General features: G+C 41.3%; 1 protein-coding gene across 1 annotated transcript in view; it reads right to left on the bottom strand.

Moving 5' to 3' along the window:
- The window catches only part of DPYSL3 (dihydropyrimidinase like 3), a 116,926-nt gene extending 97,353 nt beyond the window's left edge, over nt 1-19,573 (bottom strand). The window contains exon 1 of the mRNA XM_027546049.1: nt 18,991-19,573. Coding sequence (XP_027401850.1) covers nt 18,991-19,371 — 381 coding nt within the window. The 5' untranslated portion in view covers nt 19,372-19,573. The remainder of the gene's footprint in view (nt 1-18,990) is intronic.
- Nucleotides 19,574-26,262: the final 6,689 nt, after the last annotated feature.

Here is a 26,262-nt window from a genome sequence, read left to right as displayed (position 1 = left end):
GCAAGAATACTGGAGTGGAAAAAAAAAAAAAAAAAGAATACTGGAGTGGGTTGCCATTTCCTCCTCCAGGGGACACTGCCAACCCAGGAATCGAACTTGCATCTCTTGCACTGGCAGGCGGATTCTTTACCACTGAGCCACCATGGAAGCCCCATCTCTTCCTTTGCTTCCTATATGTTACTCATTAGAGAGGTTCAGTTCACCTGGTTTACAGCAAATACACTGAGCACATGTGACTGTGGAGGAATTAAGGAAGAGCAGTCAGGAGCAAGTGGCAGGTCGTGCCCTCACAGAGCTGAGCTAGTGGGCAGAGTGGAAAGAGCACTACCTAGGGAAATAGGAAATTTGGGTCTTGGCTCCACCCTATCAGCCCCCTTCTTCTAAGTGTGTGACTTGAACATGTGACCTAATCTCTTTTTTCTCATTTATAAAATCTGTGTAATACTCTCCAGGGTTTTTGTAAACAGAATTAAGAAATGTAAAATTCTTTTAAAAGAGACACTGATGTATAGAACAGTCTTATGGACTCTGTGGGAGAGGGAGAGGGTGGGAAGATTTGGGAGAATGGCATTGAAACATGTGAAATGTCATGTATGAAACGAGATGCCAGTCCAGGTTCAGTGCACGATGCTGGATGCTTGGGGCTGGTGCGCTGGGACGGCCCAGGGGGATGGTATGGGGAGGGGGGAGGGAGGAGGGTTCAGGATGGGGAGCACGTGTATACCTGAAATTTTTTTTAATTTAAAAAAAAAAATAATAATAATAATAATAAAAAAAAAAAAATAAAAAAATAAAAAATAAAAGTGCCTGGCACAGCACCATTCACAACAGCCAAAAAAGAAGTAACATCCCAAATGTTCATCAACAGGTAGATGGAAAAAAACACATGATAAATGGATTTGCCAACAAAGGTCCATCTAATCAAAGCTATGGTTTTTCCAGTAGTCGTGTATGGATGTGAGTATTGGACTATAAAGAAAGCTGAGTGCCAGAGAATTGATGCTTTTGAACTGTGGTGTTGGAGAAAACTCTTGAGAGTCCCTTGGACTGCAAGGAGATCCAACCAGTTCATCCTAAACAAAATCGTCCTGAATATTCATTGGAAGGAATGATGCTGAAGCTGAAACTCCAATACTTTGGCCACCTGATGCGATGAACCGACTCATTTGAAAAGACCCTGATGCTGGGAAAGATTGAAGGTGGGAGGAGAAGGGGACGACACAGGATGAGATGGTTGGATAGCATCACTGACTAAATGGACATGAGTCTGAGTAAACTTCAGGAGTTGGTGATGGACAGGGAGGCCTGGCATGCTGTAGTCCATGGGTTCACAAAGAGTCAGACATGACTGAGAGACTGAGCTGAACTGAAAATGGAACGTTATCCTGCCACAGAAAGGAATAAAGTGGGGTGGTTCGTTTGTAAAGTTCACACATTGAGTGTTACTTTTAAAAATATGCAGTTACTAGATTTTTAAGTATTACAGAGTAAAGGCAAGAGGGAGAAGGTAGAAAAAGACCACTCTGGACATCAGAGTTGGAAAAAGGTAAAATAAAAAAGGTATGAACTACTGATGGGTGCTACAACATGGATGAACCCTGAAAACATTATGCTAATTGAAAGAAGCCAGGCACAAAAGGGCCTCATATTGTACGATTCCATTTATATGCAATGTCCATTACAGATAAATCTATAGAGACAGAAAGCTGATTAGTGATTGCCAAGGGCAATCAATTAAAAGATGCTTACTCCTTGGAAGAAAAGTTATGACCAACCTAGACAGCATATTGAAAAGCGGAGACATTACTTTGCCAACAAAGGTCCGTCTAGTCAAGGCTATGGTTTTTCCTGTGGTCATGTATGGATGTGAGAGTTGGACTGTGAAGAAAGCTGAGCGCCAAAGAATTGATGCTTTTGAACTGTGGTGTTGGAGAAGACTCTTGAGAGTCCCTTGGACTGCAAGGAGATCCAACCAGTCCATTCTAAAGGAGATCAGCCCTGGGTGTTCTTTGGAAGGACTGATGCTAAAGCTGAAACTGCAGTACTTTGGCCACCTCATGCGAAGAGTTGACTCATTGGAAAAGACTCTGATGCTGGGAGGGATTGGGAGCAGGAGGAGAAGGGGACGACAGAGGATGAGATGGTTGGATGGCATCACCGACTTGATGGACGTGAGTTTGAGTGAATTCTGGGAGTTGGTGATGGACAGGGAGGCCTGGCGTGCTGCGATTCATGGGGTTGCAAAGAGTCGGACACGACTGAGGGACTGAACTGAACTGAACTGAACTGAAGGGCTGGAGGGAGAGGGGAATGGGGAGTGACTAATTAATGGGTGGAGAGTTTCCTTTTGGGGTGATGGAAAAGCTTTGGAAGCAGAGAGTGGCAATAACTGTACAACCTTGTAAATGTACTTACTATGACTGAAATATACTGAAAATGTTTAAAAATGATACATTTTATGTCATATTTTATCACTGTTTAAAAAAAATGGTGCCTGGCATATAAGCACTCATTAAATCTTATTTTTTATCCTTATTCCCCTCTTGAGGTCTCAATTTTCCTGTTTCTAAAGTGAAAGAGACAAAATGATCTTTGAAACTTCTAGTTCTGAGATTCCACAGTCTAGTTGGATGAATTTGTCTAGCGATGGAAAACTCTTTTTGCTAATATCCATTTCCTGCCCTCCCTTCCTCTGACCTGCTCCCTGCTTCAGAACACTCATTTTTAAAGTTCCCATCACCTCTTCCACACAGTCCCTTCAAGTGCCTGACAGATCCCTGACTGCTGGTGATCCGGAAGAGGCTCATGGTGGACTCTCAATAAATATCTGTTGGATGCACAGATGGATGAGAGAATCAATGAAGGAAGGAGTGAGTGGAAAACCACTGACTCTGCCAGCAGGCCTCCTGCGTAATCGGCTGCGGCTGACCCCAAAGTCAGGTTTCCTGAACGGTGAGCACACATCTTCCAAGAGGTAATAAACACTCACCCAAGGACACTTTCCCTGAAAATTCCTAAAGACACTATTGGATGAGCCACAATGTCCACTCCCAAAGCTCCTTATTTTCAATCTGTTGACATGTCTTAAGAGTAGGAGGGTGGTTCTTTTTGAACTGGTTCAAGTAGGCAGAAGAAAATTTTACAAAAGAGTGAGTGAGTCTAGCCTCCTCCCTGTTCACTTAGTACTGCTGAATTCTGTTCACAATTGCCAAGAAGTCTTTTCCACCAGCCCCGCTCAGCTCTGCAGCTCCAGGATGTTTGCTGCCTCGCACCTCTCCTATTTCGAGCACCCCAGCAAAGCTTGACTTCCTCCTCCTCCTAATCGCTCAGACTTCCTTTCTTTCTTCCTCACTCTCATTTCCAGGTCATCCTCTTTACCGCCACCCCCCACCTCTTTTTCTTGTCTGTTCTTTACAAAGCCTTGCCTCCACTTCATATTTCATTCTCTAACATAGCTTGCATTGGGACTTCCCTGGTGGCCCAGCAGTTAAGAATCCACCTGCCAATGCAGGTTCAATCCCTGACCCAGGAACTAAGTCCACACATGCCATGGGGCCGCTAAGCCCACACACAAACTGCTAAAGCCAGCATGGCTACAGTCTGTGCTCTACAACAAGAAAAACCACCACAGAGAGAAGCTGGAGCACCACAGCTAGATAAAGTCTGCAGACAACCATGAAGACCCAGTGCAGCCAGAAATAAGTAGCTAAGTAAATAAAATGTTTTTTAAAATTGCTTGCACTGTTTTCCTCTTTATGGTCTGATACATATTTATTTTTAATATCCTCCCTCAATCTCAGACATCTTGAAAGGTGGACAGGTGTTTTTGAGCCTTTTAGATTATCTTGCATAGTTCCTATACTTCTTTCAAATTTCTAAATCTTTTCATATTGACAAATTGCCATTACTCATTCTGCCATTCCAGCACACACACACACACACACACGCCTATGTCCCTTTTATTGTACTCAAGATCAGGGATTGACAAACTATTGCTCTTGGGTCTAATCCAGCACACCACCTGATTTTGCAACTAAGGATTTATTGATACACAGCCACATCCATTCATTTACACACTGTCTATGGATGGCTTTGCTGTATAGAGTTTAGTAGCCAGGACAGATACCTTATAGCCTGAAAGGCCTAAAATATTTCCTATTAATACCTGGACCTCTACAGATAAAGTTTACAAACTCTTATTATAGACAATTCAGTGACACCTCATCCTTTTATTCTCAGACACTTAGCTGAAAACAAGAATTGCCAGATATTGTCTTCATTTCAAATCACTTCCACCTATTTCCCACTCCCTGCTCCCCACTTGTAATCTCACTGGCTTCCTGACTCTCCCTTGGTGGTGTGTAGGAGAAAACTACACCTCTGGAGAGGTTTTCCCTGCCTACCAATTGTGTGAGATACCACCATTCACCAACAGTATTTTTTTCATTCTCAGTATCCATTTATCACACAACTTTCCACCTCACTTTATTTATTTCTATCTAAGTGACAGGATATAGTCAGAGGAAAACAGCTCCTCCATCGCCCACATCCAATTCCATGTAAGGACTGAAGCTTTTCTGTATGGATATAGTCCAGCTTCTTAGATATAAACCAAGTGATTCTGCTCTCAAAAGAGACGGTCATTAATAGTGGTGCATGGGCTCTGGAGTCTGCAGACCTGGATCTGAGCTCTGTCTCTGCCACCATCCTTTAAATACTATCTGCCCTTAGCAAGCAACTTTAAACCAGGTCAAGCAACCAGCAAGCCACAGCACCCAATGAAAATAATTATAAGACAAAAGCAAAAGCAAACAAATGTGACCAATTCAAACTTATTCAAACTTATAAACTTCTGTACAGCAAGGAAATCATAAACAAAATGAAAAGACAACTTATGGACTGGGAGAAAATATTTGCAAAAGATGTGACTGACAAGCACTTAATTTCCAAAACATACAACCCGCTCACACAACTCAACCAAAAAACCCAGACAATCCAATAAAAAAATGGGCATTATACCTAAATGGATATTTCTCCAAGAAGACTTCCAGATGGCCAACAGACACATGAAAAGATGCTCAACATTGTTAACTATCAGAGAAATGCAAATCAAAACTACAATGAGGTACCATCTCACACCAGTCAGAATGGCCATCGTTAAAAATGTCTATAAATAACAAATGCTGGAGAAGGTATGGAGAAAAAGGAACCCTCCTATGTTTTTGGTAGGAATGTAAATTGGTGCAGCCACTGCGGAAAACCGTATAGAGGTTCTTCAAAAAACAAAAAATAATGTTGCCGTATGACCCAATACTCCGAGTCCTGGTCGTATCCCCAGACAAAAATGTATTTCAAAAAGATGCATGCACTCTTATGTTCAGAGCAGCACTACTCACTGCAGCCAAGCCATGGAAACAACTTAAAATGTCCATCAACAGATGAAAGGATAAATAAAATGCGGTACATGTACACAATGAAATACTACTCACTACTGCCAGTATATGCCATCAAAAAGAATGACACAATGCCATTTGCAGCAACATGGACGGACTTAAGAGATTTTCATACTAAGTGAAGTAAGTCAGAAAGACAAATACCATATGATATCACTTACAGTGGAATCTAAAATACGACCCAATTAACTTACCTAGGAAACAGAAGCAGATACAGGGACATAAAGGGCAGACTTGTGGTTGCCAAGGGGGAGATGGGGTGGGGGAGGCATGGATTGGGAGTTTGGGATTTGCAAATGCAAACTACAATATTACATATAAAATGGATAAACAACAAGGTCCTATTATATAGCTCAGGGAACTGCATTAAATATCCAATGGAAAATAATATTAAAAAGAGTATATATGTATTGGAGAAGGAAATGGCAACCCACTCCAGTGTTCTTGCATGGAAAATTCCATGGACAGAGGAGCCTGGTAGGCTACAGTTCATGGGGTCACAAAGAGTCGGACATGACTGAGCGACTTCACTTCACTTCATTTATATGTATAACTGAATCATTTTGCTATATAGCAAAGTTAATAGAAATTATAAATAAACTATAGTTCAAAAAAATAAATTAAAAAAAAAAAACTATTAGGCATTTGTAGCATTTCATGATAACTATCTGAGTCCCTGTTTACTCATTCCTTCCCTGGCTCTATCTCCTGGTCTCTTTCTAGGGCCACCTCACTTCCAATATTTTCAGCTTTAGCCACTGAGTTCACCTTTTGGACTCTACCAAACTCTTTTGGTTCTAGGAGTACAGTCCTCTTACTCTCCCAAAGGTCTCACCAGTAGACAGTCTATTTTGGATAACCCTCTTAACCAAGCCAGTTCTAGGTGCTGGGCCCTATTCAGTACTAACTCTTAACTGCCAACATATAATAAGGGAACAGCAAAGTGGTATATAAAAAGCAATTGGATCACCTAAGAGCTTAAATTCTAACTTGTTCATTTCTAGTTTTTTTGACTACAGGAAGTCAAATCATCTCTCTGAGATTCAGTTTCTCTTCCAGACTATGAAGCTGTTGGTATCTATTTTGTAGAGTTATTGTGAGGCTTAGAAACAGCAGCATCTTGCATCAATTAGTATTCCATAAATGATCTTTTCATTAGAATATACCTTGAAGCTTATATTTGTACTCTAAACTCAAGGAAAAGTAAAATTATTATAGATTAGGGTAGGAACTACTTTGGTAGAGAAAAATTCTCTACCAAGGAGAATTTTGGTAGATTGCCCTTTAAAAATTTCTTTCTTCATTGGTTTTTATCTCCAGCTAAGACTTAAAATCTTCTTCTCATGTCTTTTACTTTGTCCGCATTTACTTGGCTTTGTGTTCCCTTAATCTCATCTGCTATTGAGCAGTTTGGCCTAGACTGTATCTGTCTTTCTTACACAATTTACACAAAACACTTTCCTGGCTTTATACACTATAGAATCTTGCCCATGAAGTTCCACACTGGAAGCAACCACCCCATGCTCAGTAATCCTGCAGCATGAAAATGACCATACCACAAGTGTCCATTTATAGGAAATTCCCACAGACAAATGGTAATGAAATGGGTATACAACAAGATTTAGCTAGAAGGAGGTCTACCACTTCCTTATTTACAACAGCAAAAAAAGGGAAAGTAAAAATGAAGTCAAAATTGAAAACAAAAACATCAATTTAAATGGTCCAGTTAGAAGGAATAAGTGATTAAATACATGATGTCTCTCAGTAGAGTACTATATTGCTATTGTAAGTTATATTTTGGAAAAATCTTTGATGCTCTGTAAGGGTACCATAATAACTTAGATTAAAAAAAAAATAGTTTAGAATTTCAGATCCAGCATGTAAGGAGCTAAGAAGTTGCCACTTCATCCTAACAAGTAAAAAGCTGAAAAAATTTACCAGTTCTTAGATCCAGCAGAAAGGTAAGGACACAGAGAAAACCACTGCCTCCCAGATTGGAGGAAACAGAGGGGTGAATGCAGAATCACACCTCACCTGAGCAGAAACTCAGGAGCAAACACTCCCAGAGGAAACACTGCTGAGGTAAGAAGAGCTGAACTGGGATTGATGAATTGCTGGAGGCACAGCATTGTCAACTTGGAGAGTTAAAAATGCCAGGGGACCCAGTTATCCAGTTACCAGAGAACCCTAAACGTTCTGTGACTGTTGCCTCCAACAGTTCTATCTCATCCTCAGAGCGAATATTAGAGAAAAAGCCCTGTGGCTTCTTGCTGGGAGAAGAGTATTTTTATATATACCAGAGCATTCTGTTCCGAATAAGGCCTGCCTTCAGAAGAAACTACTTCACCAGAGCCTAACTTGCTGGAGTTTGATCAGAGCCTAATCTACCTGATGCTGGGGAGGGAATATCCAGTACTAACAACCTCTAGCCTTCCATGTGGGAGAAGGAAAGTACACAACTCCAGTCCCCTCCAGCCATCCTGTCCCACCTAATGGGTGACAGGAAAGGATTGTGAAGTTGCTAACGTTCAGATTTCAGAGGTACAGGCTCATCAAAAGACTGAGACCTAATCATAGCACTGCAGAATGCTTCCCCTCCACCCACATCTTACCACCACATTAGTGAAGGTCTATTTACTAGAGTTTCTTTTACCTAGTACATGTGTCTAGCTTTCAACAAAAAATAACAAACTATACTAAAAGCAAAAAAAACAAAACACACTCCACAGTTTGAAGAGATTGAATGAACATCAGAAACAGAGTCATCAGGTATAAAGAAGGGTATTATTTAATGATAAAGGGATTAATTCTCCAGGAAGGTATAACAATTCTAAATGTATATGTACTTAAAAACAGAGCATTAAAGTATGTGAGGCAAAATCTGATAGAACTTCAAATAGAAAAAGATAAATCCACTATTACACTTAGAGATTTTAATACCCCCCTCCATTGAAAATGGACAAATCCTGTAGGCAGAAAAGCAATAAAGACATAGTTGAATGTAACAGAACTATCAATTAACTAGCTATAACTGATATCTACACACTATTTCATCCAAATACAACAGGCTTTACATTCTCCTCAAGCTCACACAAAACATTCACCAAGATATACCACATTCTGGGCTATAAAACATACTTTTAACTAAATTTAAGATAATAGAAATCACATAATATTTATTCTCAGACCACAGTAGAATTAAACTACAAATCAATAAGAGAAAGATAGCCAGAATATCCCCCAAATACTTGGAGATTAAACAGCGCCCTTCTAAGTAACACACGCGGCAAAGAAGAAATCTTAAAAGAAATTTTAAAATATTTTGAGAAAATAAAAGTGAAACCACAACATACCAAAATCCACGGAATGAAATTACAGCAGTGCTTAGAGGAAAACGTATAACATTGAATGCATATATTGGAAAGGCATAAAGGTCTAAAATCAAGTCTAAGTTTTCATCTTAGGAAACTAGAAAAGAAAGACAAATTAGATCCAAATTAAGCAGAAGAAAAGAAAGTAAAAATCAGAACAAATCCATTCAATTGAAAACAAAAAAAACAACAGAGAACATTAAAACCAAAAGCTTGATTTTTCAAAAAAATCAATACAATTGATAAGTATCTAGGCAGGATAGTTAAAGAAAAAAGAGAAGACATAAATTATATGTATAAATTACATATATCTGAAAAAACAACGGGATATCATCATAAATTCCATATACATTAAAAAGATAATAAAGGAGTATTATGAAAAACTCTATGCCCATAAACTTGATAACCCAGATGAAATGGACTCATTCCTTGAAAGACACAATCCACTAAAACTCACACAAGAAGAAATGGACAATCTGAATATTTGATGATAAGAAACTAAGGAACCATTATTATTCAACTTCTATACTTACTATAAAACTACAGTAATCAAGACAGTGCGGTATTGCCAAGAAATAGATCCATATAAATACAGTCAACTGATCTTGGAAGGAAAGTTATGACCAACCTAGACAGCATATTGAAAAGCAGAGATATTACTTTCCCAACAAAGGTCCATCTAGTCAAGGCTATGGTTTTTCCTGTGGTCATGTATGGATGTGAAAGTTGGACTGTGAAGAAAGCTGAGCACTGAAGAATTGATGCTTTTGAACTATGGTGTTTGAGAAGACTCTTGAGAGTCCCTTGGACTGCAAGGAGATCCAACCAGTCCATTCTGAAGGAGATCAGCCCTGGGTGTTCATTGGAAGGACTGATGCTGAAGCTGAAACTCCAGTACTTTGGCCACCTCATGCGAAGAGTTGACTCATTGGAAAAGACTCTGATGCTGGGAGGGACTGGGGGCAGGAGGAGAAGGGGACGACAGAGGATGAGATGGCTGGATGGCGTCACCAACTGGATCGACATGAGTTTGGGTGAACTCCAGGAGTTGGTGATGGACAGGGAGGCCTGGCGTGCTGTTCATGGGGTTGCAAAGAGTCAGACGTGACTGAGCAACTGAACTGAACTGAACTGATCTTGGACAAAGGAGTGAAGAGAATACAATGGAACAAAGACAGTCTTTCTACAAATGGTGCTGGAACAACTGGACATCCACAAGAGAAAAATGCATCTAGACACAGATCTTACACCCTTTACAAAATTTAGTTCAAAACGGATCACAAACTTAAATGTAAAATGCAAAACTCTAAATCCCTAGAAGACAGAAGAAAATCTAAATGCCTTTGGGTATGGCAATGACTTTTTAGATACAACAGAGGTACAATTCACAAAAGAAATAATGAATAAGGTGAACTTGGTTAAAAATTTAAAACTTCTGCTCCACACAACAAAATGACAAGAGAATCAGAAGACAAGCCACAGACTGGGAGAAAATACTTGTAAGATACACAAATGATAAACGACCCTTGTACAAAATATAAAAGAATGTTTAAAACAATAATAAAATGAACAACCCAATTTAAAAATGGACAAAAGACCTGAACAGACACCTACAAGAAGAGAATATACAGATGACAAGTAAGCATATACAAACATGTTCAGCATGTTATGTCATTAGGGAGCTGCAACACAGTTGTAGCTAAGGCAACAATGAGATATTACTACATGCCATTTCCTTCTCCAGGGGATCTTCCTGACCCAGGGATCGAACCCAGGTCTCCTGCATTGCAGGCAGACACTTTACCGTCTGAGCTACTAGGGAAGCCCCACATACCTATTAGAATGGCTAAAACCCAAAATAGTGATAATACCAAATGCTGACAAAGGTGTGGAGCACAAGGAATTCTCATTCATTGCTGGTGGGAATACAAAACTTTATGAGACAATTTAGAGATTTTTTTTTAACAAAACAGAACATATTCTTATCATACAATCCAACAATCACACTCAACTTACTCAAGCAAATTAAAAATTTATGTCCACACAAAAAGCTGGAAAGTTTACAACAGCTTTAATCCTAACTGCCAAAACCTGGACACAACCAAGATGTCCTTCAGTAAGTGAATGGATAAGTAAACTGTAGTAAATCTAGACACTGGAATATTCAGTGCTAAAATGAAAAGACGTGGAGGAAATTTAAATCCATATTACGGATAAAATAAAACAACCCGAAAATGTTGGATATTATATGATTCCAACTGTATGACGTTCTGGAAAAGGCAAAACTATAGAAACAGTTTTTTAAAATGTAGTTGTCAGGGGTTAGAGGAAAGAGAGGGATGAATATACACAGCACGAAGGATTTTTAGGGTAGTGAAAATACTCTGTATGATACAATAATAATGGATACATGTCATTATACATTTATCAGAATCCAGAGGATGTACAGCACCAAGAGTGAACCCTAATGTAAACCATGGACTTCAAGTAATGAGAATGTGTCAATAGATTCTCAATTGCAACAAACTCTGATGCTGGTAATGGAGGTGGTTATGCAAGAATGGAGGAGGTTATGCATGAAAAATATGGGAAATCTCTGTACTTTCCACCCAATTATGCTATGAACCTAAACTTACTCTCAGAAATAAAGTTTAATACATGCTTCAAAAAGTGGTTTAAAAAAATTGCTTAGAAACAGATAATGCTGCATGTTCCCACTTGTATTTTGAAATAGAGAAAGTATACTCCTGTTAACGGCAATTTTTTCTGGGAGATTATGATGAAAGGCAGTTTATGTTTTCCTAATGTTTATCTATTTCATTCATCTTTGACCCTCCAATACTAGTTTTTGATTGTGCACCTACATAACTAGTGCTTAGTAAATGTTTTTGAATCAATGAGAAAACAGAAAATTAGTGCATAAAGGGAGATCTGGGGACTTCTCATTATATTTATGGTGACCCTTGTTATCCATATCCCACTGGCCCAACCCCACACATAATAAAGTACACTGAGCACTAACCAGCACCTGGCTTGCAGCCTCATCACAAACCTTCAAGGGCTGTGAACTTTTCTCCAGTTACTAGTCCATAAAAGAGGATATGTCCCTGAAGAACTCAGGCTGATAATGAATTCAATAATGACTAGAGTATTAGAACCACTGACTGCTACAGCATTGTTCCAAAGATCACAGACTTACAGGCACTCACCCAACTGGGTGGGCAAGACAAGCCACCAGAGTATAAGAAAAAAATAGCAGGATGCACTTGTATCTCTGAAAACATTTCCTTTTCAGTTTGTACTTTTTCTTTGTATTTAATAATGTCATAAGATATTAATAAATTATTTGTATATGTAACTTACATATATGCATGGCCTGCCAAGCAGAAGACACAAGTTCAGTCCCTGGGTCGGGAAGATCCTCTCAAGAAGGGAATGGCAACCCACTCCAGTATTCTTGCCTGGCAAATCCCATGGACAGAGAAGCCTGGTGGGCTACAATCCATGGGGTCACAAAAGAGTTGGACACGACTTAGTGACTAAACAACAACAATAACATATATATGTAGTTTTACATTTAATAATGCCTTAAGATATTAATATATTTATATGCATTATATATATGTAATTTATATATATGCATATCTGTGTACACATATATGTATATATAATATATGCATACAGAAAGAGAGCATGCTCTAAAATTTTGTGCATAAAGGTACACAATCAGAGAAGGTTATAGACCATCTGGTCCGGCCCCTTTATTTTAGAAAGGACGAAACTAAAACTCAGAAAAGTGAGGTAACTTGCCTAACTGTTAGTCGCTCAGTCATGTCCGACTCTTTGTGACCACATGGACGGTAGCCCACCAGGCTCCTCTGTCCATGGGATTCTCCAGGCAAGAATACTGGAGTGGGTTACCATGCCCTTCTCCAGGGGATCTTCCTGACCCAGGACTCAAACCCAGGTCTCCTGCATTGCAAGCAGATACTTTACCGTCTGAGCCACCTGGGAAGCAAGTTTAACAACTTACCCAAACTGTATAGCTGAAGAAAACTAATAGTTAAAGGAAGTGTAATGGTTTACCCAGTTGTCTTTTTTTTTCTGCCTCATTTCATAATTTTGATGGAATTAAACTGTTTTTTGAATATCATGTGAGATAAATTTTAACACTTTCCTAAAAGTTTAATTTTTAAAATGTCCTTACACACCCAAATGGACCTTCTTCCTCGTCCTGCGAAAGGAGGGCTGAACTTGCACTCAAGGATGGCACTCTTCTCAGTCAGATTTCCTCTTCCTAGGGAGCTTTACCCGCTGTCTCACAGGAACATTATTTGCAGGAATAATGCTCAGTGGAAACTAATCATAGACAGAATCAGATATAGAAATCACTAACAGAAAAGCATCAGACAGTCCTCTGGTCTTCTAAAACATTACTAACAAGCATTGTCAGCAAAACCCTGTCTCCAGGGACCATTACTTTGAGGGAACTCTGCCAATCATAGCATTACTTAGAAGGCGCAGTTTTTATGATCCTCAAACGCCTACTGTCAAACTAAACTAAAGTTTTGAATGGTTTCAAACACTTCCAGGTTTGGCTAAGTAAATATACTTTCAAATTCAAGTGCGGCCTGAGGGCCAGGTAAGAGCTTTTTCCCCCAGCCTGAGTGCATACTTTAGTTTGTCAGAGCAGCAAATGCCTTTGCATTACAGAGTATGGATGCGGATGACTAGAGACCTAGAATTCTGTTGCCAGCTGTCTTCCTTTGTGGAGGGTAAGGACAAAGACTTCAATTTCTCTGAATCATTTTGAAAACCATCTCCCAGGATTTAAAAAAAAAAAAGCAAATGGTAAAAGGTAAGAAGCACATCTCATTAGTTTCAAAATTCTCTCCTCCTAGAACCAAAAGCCCTGCTGAATTCATAAGGAAACGTTTTGCCCAAAAGTGGCCCATGTGAGAAGCTGGGAACTAGAAAGGATCCCCAGTTCCCAAAAGGGAGTTATCAATAGACCTATGTAATCATAATGTCATTGCTTTGTTTTTACAGATGACAGTCTTTGCAGAATCATTTGGTCTTGGCAGACCATATATCATAATTCTCCTCCCTTTAGTAATTTCTTCACTGCTAGAGAAAATTCTGCATATGTGGAAACCATCTTGACAAATGGTGAAAAAAATATTTTCTTTTCACTTAGAATTGCCTTTTTTATACTGTCAGAATTTATAAACAAAAAGTTGTGTGGAGAATTTTGGCAATATGAATGCCTAGCATGAGAAAAATGTAAACATGCAATTTAACAAAATGTTTACAAATAGGTCCAGAACCGCAAGAGAAACACCCAGGGATATCTCAAACCTGGAACTTGGCATTTGGCAGATAATTCAGTGACTTTTTTTTTACATTTTTATTCTGGAAAAACACTTTTGTTATTTAATCCTTTCATAAGGTATTCATTTATTAACCAAACTGATTTCCTTCAGGTGGGAATTAATAACTACATATGCTAGAGATAAAGCATATTTTAATTTTATCATGATATTTTTTAAAAAACTCTTTTGATAGCTGCAGAATTAACTTGCAAGAATAAGGATTTTGTAGCAAAGACTGTTCTCAAAGATTGAGCAACTGAGCTCCAAGCATACTGAATAATGGGCTGGCAGGGAGATGTAGGTGGTTTTTAAGGTGCATGTAGTGGGAAGATCTGTGTGTGGGGGGGGTGTGTGTGTGTGTGTGTGTGTCTGTTCTTGACATGTAACCACAATTTAGGGCAAGGGCAGATCTTCCCACTATCTATGTCAGGCACATTGAAAATGTTCAAAAAGAGATATTATCAAATCTATAGACAGTCCAAATCTGGAACAAGGGATATTTTATTATAGAACTAAGCTTTAAAATTATCCTGATAGTAGAAGAATAAGCTAAAATGGTTATGAATATTATAGAAGGGGAAAAAGTTAAAATCCTACAGTTAAAGGGTTTTTCTTTCCTTTTGGTTTTAAGTTCAACTGTAGCAACATAGTATGCAGATATCCTGGCTTTAAGAAGCAACAGTTAGAACTGTACATAGAACAATGGACTGATTCACAATTGGGAAAATAGTACAACAAAGCTGTACACTGACACCCTGCTTATTTAACTTCTATGCAGAGTACATCACAACAGATGCCTGGCTGGATGAATCACAAGCTGGAATCAAGATTGCCGGGAGAAATATCTACAACTTCAGATATACAAATAATACTACTCTATTGGCAGAAAATATAGAGGAACTAAAGAGCCTCTTGATGAGGGTGAAAGAGGACAGTGAAAAAAATGGCTTGAAACTCAACATTAAAAAAACTAAGATCATGGCATCCAGTCCCATCACTTCATGGCAAATAGAAGGGGGAAAAGTGGAAGCAATGACAAATTTTCTTTTCTTGGGCTCCAAAATCACTGTGAACAGTGACTGCAGCCATGAAATTAAAGGACACTTACCCCTTGGAAGGAAAGCTATGACAAACCTAGATTGCATTGTTCAAAAGAAGAGATATCACTTTGCTGACAAAGCTTCATATAGTCAAAGCTATGGGTTTTCCAGTAATCATGTATGGATGTGAGAGTTGGACAATAAAGAAGCCTGAGCTCCAAAGAGATGATGCTTTCAAACTGTGGGCTGGAGAAGACTCTTGAGAGTACCCTGGACTTCAAGGAGATCAAACCAATCAATCCTAAAGGAAATGAACCCTGAGTATTCGTTGGAAGGACTGATGCTGAAGCTGAAGCTCCAATAGGTTGGTCACCTGGTGCGAAGAGTTGACTCATAGGAAAAGACCCTCATGCTGGGAAAGATTGAAGGCAAAAGGAGCAGGGGCTGACAGAGGATGAGATGGATAGATAGCATCACTGACTCAATGACATGTATCTGAGCAAACTCCAGGAGACAGTAGGACAGAGGAGCCTGGAATGCTGTAGTCCATGGGGTCACAAAGAGTTGGCTATGACTTAGCAACTGAAAAACAACATCCTAGCTCATGTGGAAAAGTTTCTGAAGGCTTGAATGACATAGAATTTACTATGGCGCCAACAGCAGGACATGGATTACTGGATTATTATGTGTAATCTTTACTATAGAATCATAAATTGTATATAAATCAGGGAAAGTAACTAGCCTAATGCACTTGGGCATGGCCATATCCCATGTAGAACACTGTGTTCAGTTCTTGGCATTATATTTTTGAAAGAATATTTATAAAGTATATTAATAATATAATCTGAAAAGGAAATTCAAGTGGTGAAAGGCTCATAGAAGGGAGGGCTGAAGAAACTAGGAATAATAAGGCTAAAAAGGAGAATTTTAGGGAGAATGTGATTAATTGCCCTAAAACATATAAAAGGCAGTAAAAGCAAAGGGTAATAATAATTAACATGTACTGAGTACCATATGCAAAGAAGTCACTGTTATCTGCATTTTGCAAAAGAGGAAAACTGAGGCCCGCAGAATACGTTACACATCTGTAGCCACATAATTTATAATGGTTGAGCCAGTTTTCATCCCACTAATCCACCCCCAGATCTGGGAGAGAGATTAAAGCTATTTCCCAAATATTTCTAATCTCCATTTACAGAATCCTAGTAAGACTGTTAACTTTCTCAATTTTTTTGAAGCTGAACATGAACTGATGATTTGCTCTGGTCTAGGAAATATGGCCATAAGTCATATACATAACTTCAGTGCGGGAGTTTAAGAGCCTATGAGCAATTTACCACATGCTTTTCCTACCTTGGATATGAGGACATGGAACTTCCATCAGTCTAGGTCTCTGAAGGGCAATGATTAACAGCTGTCCTGAAGATCCATGATAGACAAGTAGCAGGAGCAAAAACCAAACCATTATTGTTCGATTAAGCCCCTGGGATTTGAGGACTGTTTGTTACTGCAACATTATCTCAGCTTTTCTGACAGATACACAAGCCTACATGCTTAAACTCATTAAAATATCTCACCATAAGGAAACATTGTTATTCATATATTCCCAGAACCAAGAATAGTTTGTAGAAACTAAGGTAGGTAGACTTGGACTTTTTTTTTAATGTAAAATCCTCCAAAATTGCTTCATGTGAAGAAGTGGGCTCCCTGAAAATGGCAATATTTAAACAGAGACCAGATGATGATTTTGTACCTACATAGCGAAAGAGATGGCTTCATTATGGGGGTTTTATCAAACTTTTATCCAGCACCTCCAATGTGCCAGGCATTTCAGCCACAAAGATAAATCCAAACACCCTATCTTCATCCTGGAGGAAATAAGTTCAGAAGTAGATAACCTCTGATGTCTCTTCGATCAGTGTGATTCAACTAAATTAGAGATAATAACATGGTCTGGATAAAGCTGACAGCAAGCCCGAACTTAGAAATAAGCACGTAGCACTACAAATCCTGGTTGTATTATTATTTTTCAATTAAGAGCCAAAAGTACAGGGTTTGCAAAAAGAAAGAAAAAGAAAGACATGTTGGGTTTAAAAGAGGAACATTTTCCCTTTCTCTAGTTACCATTCTTAAATCCTGCAAACCAGGCATATTATCTGGCTTACATCAGGGGTGTTCCAGCAAAGGGAATAGCACTGACTCATAGCAATTGTTACCGACCTTTTCCATCACCTCTCCCATCCCTTCGAATCAGGAAGGGGACATTTCAATACTTATCAAAGTCAGATCTGAAAAGAGGCAATAATCTTTCCCTAGGGCCATTCTTCAGTTTCAAAATCAGCCAAACCCTTCCCAAAAGATCAGAAGCTTTTCCTAAAAGGGTATTTAAGTGGGACCTAGAGGAATCCCACATTCTAAGGATGATGTGAAAATCACAAACTAAATGAGTGATTCCAAGACACAGTGATGTTCCCCAAAGGCACCTTAAAACCATACTCATTTTGGTACTTTCTTTCCTGTTATCAATTCTTAAAACTTAGTTTATTTTTTTTAAACTTCCAAAGATCAAGCAGCACAGAGTTCTCTCCTTTCACTGGCTCGCTGCATTTTAATGGAAAAACATCTAAAACTTGGGTTAGCATTAACTTTAATTGCTCTGAGGCAAACATTTCCATTTCAGGTTATGATTCATAACCGTATTAGTCCAATATAATATATGCAGGCTGGATTTTGCAGCCATTATCTAGACAAGGGTGAGGTATCTGATTACTATTGTTCCCCAACTCAAAAGGGTCAGTTTGAACTCCTGAATACTCCAATCCCTCCCGCCCAGGCCCTGAGTTTTCTGAACTATGGTCCTGATTTTTTATGAAATAAATGAGGGCAAGCTGAGTTTCAGTGCCACATCTTAAGTGCCGTATCTTAAGCTCAGTGTGACATGAGTTTCTGAAAAAATACACACAGAAAAAACTGGCTTTGGCACATGGCAGAGCAGTAGGGAACTTGCAGCTGTACTAGTTTAATATGCGCCCTTAATACTCTTGCCTATTTTCAAAAATACAATACCACTCTTCCCCAGACAGCTGGCTCCCCAGCCTCCTGGCTCCCCAGCCTCGCGCCAAGCTACCTACACAAATATACACTTAACAAACACAGATGTGAAATGTCGACCTAGGGCAGAAGAGAAGCAAGGGGTTTCGGGTGTTTAGTCTGGTGGCTCCACACTGAAAAGTTTCAGGAGCAGAGCTAATGTTGGAAGAGTGAGAGGGGAAACCGCCCAGCCTGTACTTTCATCCGGGTACTATGGAGATGACCCCGTTTTCCCGGGACCAGTTTGCCCTCTGCCCTGGTGACCTGGCTTGAGATTTAATCTAGAGACAGAAGGGAGATCAAGAAGACAATTGTGCGGGTGGGTACTCAGACCGAGAGAAGGGCTAGAAGTCACTCAGCCTTCCTGCACTGGCCGGGCTGACACACCCACTCAGAACCGATGGCCCGGGGATGCGGCAGGGAGGGGAGGGGACCCACGCACCCCGTGTCCCGCGCGCACAAAGATGCTACAGTGGGGACGCGCGTGAATAATTCAGATTTGGGCTGGAAGGTCTCGATGCACTCGGCGGAGGGTGCCCTTTTCCTCCCCCTAGTCCTCCATCCCCCCCACAAAGTGAACGAGAGAAAGTTGTGTCCGGGCCAAGGCGCCCCGGGGCTGCAAAGGGAGCGAGGACAGGCGGAGAGGAAACCCGGGCCCCCTTACCTTGTCCTTGGGGCCGAGGTTTTGCAAAACCTCCTTGCCGGTGGCGCTCCGGATCTCCACCCCAGCGGGCGCGGGCGACGCGGGCGCGGGCTCCCGGCTCTCCTCCCGGCCTTGGCCCCGGTGCGGGGTATCCCCCTCGGCGCCAGGTCGGCTCCTCGAGCCTCGGACGCTGCCCTGGCTGCTCCGGGGAGTCTTCGCGCCGCGCTGCCCCACGCTCAGGGCATCGAAATCCAGCGTCTTGCTCTCGAAGGCGCCCTCCACGTTGCAGAACATGCCTCCGTACTTCTGCCGCGGGACCTGGTCGGTGGTGCCCGGCCTGGCCAGGTACACGGGCAGATCGTCTTCATGGGAGCTGTCCCAGCCTCTGCGGCCCGAGGCCATGGTTGGATCGCGACAGCGGCCCGTGGGTTCTCTTCCCCAAAGGCGGAAAGGGCAGCAGCCGGCAGCGTGCGCCGAACCACAGTGACTGGGGCGGGAGGAGGCGCCTGAGCCTTCGCGCCAGAGGCGGCAGTGCTGCTCCGGTTCCTGCCAGTCCCCTGCGAGCCCCGAGTCAGCGAGCCCAGCGCTTGGGCCGGAGCGGCGGCGTGTTCCGCTCGCCCGCCTCGCCCGCCCAGCCGGCCGCACCTCCTGCGCGCCGGGACCCTAAAGTGGCCTCCTGCGATCACGCGTCCCCGCCGCCCATCCAAAGGAGAAATCCAACTTGGCGCGCGCGCACACACACAGGCACGGTTCCAGCTCGCCCAACAACCCCCAGGTTGACACTCAAGAGCTCGCCTCACTCTCATGTGAGCACAAACCCTGTTTTACCCACACTCACTCCCAAGTTGGCCTCCAAAACACAAGCCTCTGCCCCACTCAGGTACGGAAACTTTGTTGGCTCAGGTGGGTTGATATAAACTCTAAGTTCTTCCTGATTTACAGCAACACACACACACACAAACTCAGATTTACCAGACTCACAATCTCAGACTTTGTTTACCCATAATCGCAGACTCTGTCTCATCCTAATCTTAGAATTGTCTCACAATTGCTCCCGGTTCTAGAATCTGCCTCACAAACCTGCACCCTCACATAATGAACTCCTGAATTATTGGCTTACAGAGCTCTACAGACACATCATCTTTTTATTGACAATCACAAGAAACCTGTAACAGACTCACACACTTCAATTTATTCTTTTAATTTTTCTTTGATGTGGACTGCTCCCCAGCCAGGGATCCAACTGCACCGCCTACACTGGAAGGGCAAGTCTTAACCCCTGGACCATCAGGGAAGTCCCCCTTCAACCTATTCTTACTTCATATATTTCACCCTGGATTTTGCTTTTTATCCACCCTTAATTTGTTTATTTACTTTTGGCCATGACTTGCTGGCATGTGGGATCTTAGTTCCCAGACCACAGATCAAACCTGCACCCACTGCATTGGAAGGTGGAGGCTCAATCACTGGACCACCAAGGAAGTCACTTAAAAGATTTTTTTTGAAGTATAGTTTTGGTTTGAATTGTTTGGTTTTCTACTATGTGCTTACCTAAATAGGTAAAAGATGAAAACCACATCTTTTTTTTTTTTTTTTCCCCTAAGGTGCCAGGGTTTGTTTTGTTTGTTTTTTGGTCGAACCTCCAGCCATGAGGGATCTTAGTTCCCCTGATTAGGGATGGAGCCCATGCCCCTTGCAGTGGAAGCCCAGAGTCTTAACCACTGGCCCACCAGGGAAGTCCCTATCCACCCTTGATTTGCATCACACACAATTACACTACTGATCAGACAAGCCTTGCAAAGTACTCTTAATACTTTGTCCTCATCGGACAACTTCCTGGCTGATACCTCACTTATTGAGGTCAGAACCCTACACTTGGCCCCACACACAAGTCTAGATTTACCTCAAAATTGAGAACCAAAGACTTTGCCATTTCTATTAGCGGACACACACGCAGGTATTACTCATGCATATGCACAGTCTCACATCCGCAGCCTCTTCCATGTCCACCCATATACACTCTATGCCAGACTGCCCCATGAACACAGAGTTCACAAACTCAGAGCTCACACCACATGTTCACACCCTGCCTAAGCTCCAAACCTGTAAGGCCCACTTTCAACTGACCCCTTCTTAGAAATTCACTCTTGCAGTTACTTAGTCATCGAACATGAACTGCACGCCCACTCTGCTCTTCAGAAGGTACTGGAGAGACAGTGTTAAACAAGGCAGATGAGGGCCTGTCCCTATTGAGAGTATAGACTGCAACCACCCATCTGGGTAGCTCAGTCATTCACTGGCCTGCCCAACTTCATCTTCTGAATTCTCCACTACATCATAAGCTCCATGAAGGCAGATATTCAATCTGTTTAGTCTACCTTTGAAAATCTGGAGTCTAGAGCATCTGTTGGCACTTAAGGTACTCCGTAAATCTCTTTTGAATGAATGGATGATGATGATAATATTAAAAACAACAGTAGGGAACATTCATTGGTACAGTTGCTACATGCCACTCGTTAATGTAATGGTTTCCCATATATGTATTAATTCATTTAGTGCCCATAAGCATTTGGAAGGTTTCTTTGTGCGCATAGACATGATCTTTAAAGGCATCTACACTGAAGTTCATGAATTGAAACTCTGAACATCAATTTGGGGGGAAATTGGGATTGTGGGAAATGGGATCTCAGTGGCAGGCCTGTAACAGCCTTGGTGGTTTGAAGGATAGAAGTTGACATAAACTCAAATCAAAGACAAGTACATTGACACCAGTTATATTTAACCCACGATGAGGAGAAAGGACCATAAAGACTGTCTATACTCCATCAAAATTACTGACTTCCTTTGGGCAGCTGCTCCTTTTTAACAAATGCTGGTGGTGTTGGACTTAGAAATTTATGTGAGGGACTTCCCTGGTGGCCCAGTGGCTAAGAATCTATCTGCCAGTGCAGGGGTCACGGGTTTGATCTCTGGTCCAGGAAGATTCCACATCCTTCGGGGCAACTAAGCCTGTCTACTGTACTGCTGAAGGCTGCGTACCCTAGAGGCTGTGCTCTGCAAAAAGAGAAGCCACCGCAATGTGAAACCTGAGCACTGCAGCTAGAGAAAGCCTGCACACAGCAGTGAAGACCCAGCACAGCCAAATATAAATAAATATTTTTTAAAAGAAATGTATATAAAAAAAAAATTCATGTGAAATATCCATAAAACAGGCCATTCCCTCCCTCTTTGCTCCTATAGGTTACCTTCCTCTCCTTTCCCATTGCTTTCATCCCTCCTTTCATCGATTCATCTTCTGACTGTTAGGAGGAAACTTGCTATGTGTCCAGCATTGTCCTGGGTTCCCTCCCTGGTGGAACACAAGTCTAGTCACAGGAAACTGACAGTAAGAAAGATTAGGTCAGATAGTCACAAGAATTATGAAGAAAGTAAGATAGCCAGTTTTTTAATTGGCTAGCCAGGAAAGACTTGAAGTCTTCCCTCTCTGACTTTCTATATACACCAGGGACACCTTCACCATCAGCAGCAGCAACAATAAAGATACCAGCTAACATTTATTAGGAATTCTGTAACAAGTTCAGTCCTAAGGATTTCCATTGTGTCTTGATTAATCTTAATGGCACTGTGAGTCAAGTGCCATTATTTTACTAGTGAAGAAGCTGAGGCTCTTAAGTGCCCAAGCTATGACAGAATGGTAACTGGAAGCAAAATACGTGCCAAGAGTCCAAGGTTTCCTTTGAGAGGAGCACATTCTGAAGGTAGACCAGGCTTGTCTATTTTCCCATGTGTGGGCGTAGATATGCTCAGTTACATTGCCTCACCACTATGACTGTTGCAATGTACATGCTCCATAATTACATTTGTTGATGAAACATCACCTTTAAGAGTCAACAGCTGCATATACACATATGTGTTTAATTAAGAAAGCCAAGCAGTCCTGAAATGAAGACTGAAATGGGAATGGCTGATCTGACTCCAGTTCTGCAACTATGTGGCCTCTGGCCAAGCATCTTATTTAACTTCTAGATGTCTTTCTTCTTTGTATTTGCCTCACCCACTTAACAGGATTATTAAGGACTTTATTCCTTGAGTAAGACATTGTGCTGAGAACTCCACATGCATGGCCTTAACCTTCATAACAACCCCATAAATTTCGTGTGATTATTTTCATTTGACCGGTGGAGAAAACAAGGCCTGGACAAGTTAAGTTTCTTGCCCAAAGTATCACAGCTAGCACTTCAAGGTAGAATTCAAATCCTTCACCAGCTAACTCAGAGCCTGTGCTCTTAAAAAACACCCACAACAGAGTTCTGATGTAAGGATCCAAAGGGAGAATAAAAGGAAAGACTAAAAGTGAGATGTTAACAAAGAAAATTATTCTAATAATATCTAAACAATATCCAACTGTTTCTGGGCAGAAGTTGACTTTAATCAGGACAAACATTCACATAAAGAAACATCCCACCAGTGTCAAGCTAACAAAGGACACAGCCCCACGAACACACGGTGATTTTGTCACATCTCTCCCTAGAGAGGTAGAGGAGACATTACTTAGGGCAGTCACAAACATAAGAGAACCATTCTGTCTGTGGCCACCTTAAGTCACTTCCTGCTGAAAAAGTTATCCCAAACCACATAAAAACAGCAAGCTATTTCTCTAACCAAGCAACAAAATGGAGCTTTCCACTTGTCACATACCTGATCAGATTTGCATTTTCTGTAACTGTAGTAAATGACTTGCCAGTTTGCATTGAGATGACCTGTGAAGTGAGCCACAGGGTATCTGATTATAACTTCAGGGAAATGTATTCCCGAGGCATCTTCTATTACCTATAGATCAGCGGAAGGCAGAGACTCCTGGATGGTAAGCAATGGCATGCACGGAGCAATCCAGATATAGCATTGCCTAGGACATCTTTGCGGAGAAGGCAATGGCACCCCACTCCAGTACTCTTGCCTGGAAAATCCCATGGATGGAGAAGTCTAGTGGGCTGCAGTCCATGGGGTTGCTAAGAGTCGGACACGACTGAGTGACTTCCCTTTCACTTTTCACTTTCATGCATTGGAGAAGGAACTGGCAACCCACTCCAGTGTTCTTGCCTGGAGAATCCCAGGGACTGGGGAGCCTGGTGGGCTGTCGTCTCTGGGGTCCCACAGAGTCGGACACGACTGAGTGACTTAGCAGCAGCAGCAGGACATCTTTGATGTGAAATAAACTGCACTGCAGTCTTTTTTGTTTGTTTTGTCTTGGGAAGGGAGCATTTTATGAAGATGGGGGTGGGATAAGATAGGGATGGGGGTTAAGAGATACAAACTGTTATGTATGAAACAAACTATGAGGATATGTTGGACTGGCTTCCCCGGTGGCTCAGCTGGTAAAGAATCTGCCTGCAATGCAGGGGACCCCGGCTTGATTACTGAGTGGGGAATTTCCCCTGGAAAAGGGATAGGCTACCCACTCCAGTATACTTGGGCTTCCCTGGTGGTTTAGATGGTAAAAAAAATCCACCTGCAAAGCAGGAAACCTGGGTTTGATCCCTGGGTCAGGAAGATCCCCTGGAGGTGGGCATGGCAACCCACTCCAATATTCTTGCCTGGAGAATTCCATGGACAGAGGAGCCTGGTGGGCTACAGTCCATGGGGATCACAGAGTCGAACATGACTGAGTGACTAAGCACAGCTCAGTATATATTGGACAGCATGGGGAATATAGGCAATATTTTATAATAATCACAATTAAGTATAATCTATAAAAATTTTGAATCACTATGTTGTACAACTGAAACTAATACCATAAATATACTATACTGCAATTTTAAAAAGTCATAAACTCTCAACAAATATGGGAAAATGTAAACAATGGCAGGTTAAGTGAAGAAGCAGGATGTAAAAGTAGTCATATGTCATGTTTATGACTGTTAAATATGTTGACTATTAACAAGGGATAAACAAAAACTGTAACAATTGTGTCTAGGTTATGCATATTTTTCTCTTTTTTGCTAAACTTGTAATGGTGTTATCAGATTTTTTTAATGGAGTATAATTGCTCTACAACATTATGGTAGTTTCTGCCTAACAACAAAATGAACCAGGTATCAGTTCACTTCAGTTCAGTCGCTCAGTCCTGTTCAATTCTTTGTGACCCCATGGACTGCAGCACGCCAGGTCTCCCTGTCCATCACCGACTCCTGGAGTTTACCCAAACTCATGTCCATTGAGTCGGTGATGCCATCCAACCATCTCATTCTCTGTCGTCCCTTTCTCCTCCTGCCTTCAATCTTTCCCAGCATCAGGGTCTTTTCAAATGAGTCAGTTCTTCGCATCAGGGAGCCAAAGTTTTGGAGTTTCAGCTTCAATATCAGTCCTTCCAATGAACACTCAGGACTGATCTCCTTTAGGATGGACTTCTTGTATCTCCTTGCAGACTCAGGGAGTCTCAAGAGTCTTCTCCAACACCACAGTTCAAAAGCATCAATTCTTCAGTGCTCAGCGTTCTTTATAGACCATCTCTCACATCCATACATGACTACTGGAAAAACCATAGCCTTGACTAGAAGGACCTTTGTTGGCAAAGTAATGTCTTTGCTTTTTAATATGCTGTCTAGGTTGGTCATAACTTTCCTTCCAAGGAGTAAACATCTTTTAATTTCATGGCTGTGGTCACCATTTGCAGTGATTTTGGAGCCCCAAAAAATAAAGTCTGCCACTGTTTCCCCATCTATTTGCCATGAAGTGATGGGATAGATGGCATGATCTTAGTTTTCTGAATGTTGAGCTTTAAGCCAACTTTTTCACTCTCCTCTTTCACTTTCATCAAGAAGCTCTTTAGTTCTTTACTTTCTATCATAAGGGTGGTGTCATCTCCATATCTGAGGTTATTGATATTTCTCTTGGCAATCTTGATTCCAGCTTGTGCTTCATTCAACCCAGCGTTTCTCATGATGTACTCTGCATATAAGTTAAATAAGCAGGGTGACAATATACAACCTTAACGGATCCCTTTTCCTATTTGGAACCAGTCTGTTGTTCCATGTCCAGTTCTAACTGCTGCTTTGACCTGCATACAGGTTTCTCAAGAGGCAGGTCAGGTGGCCTGGTATTCCCATCTCTTTCAGAATTTTCCACAGTTTGTTGTGATCCACACAGTCAAAGGCTTTGGCATAGTCAATAAAGCAGAAGTAGATGTTTTTCTGGAACTCTCTTGCTTTTTTGATGACCCAGTGGATGTTGGCAATTTGATCTCTGGTTCCTCTGCCTTTTCTAAAACCAGCTTGAACATCTGGAAGTTCACAG

The sequence above is a fragment of the Bos indicus x Bos taurus genome, chromosome 7, assembly GCF_003369695.1.
Source record: "Bos indicus x Bos taurus breed Angus x Brahman F1 hybrid chromosome 7, Bos_hybrid_MaternalHap_v2.0, whole genome shotgun sequence".
NCBI classification, from domain to species: domain Eukaryota; kingdom Metazoa; phylum Chordata; class Mammalia; order Artiodactyla; family Bovidae; genus Bos; species Bos indicus x Bos taurus.
Note: the sequence above shows the minus strand (reverse complement) of the source record. Positions and strands in the feature narration are given on the sequence as shown.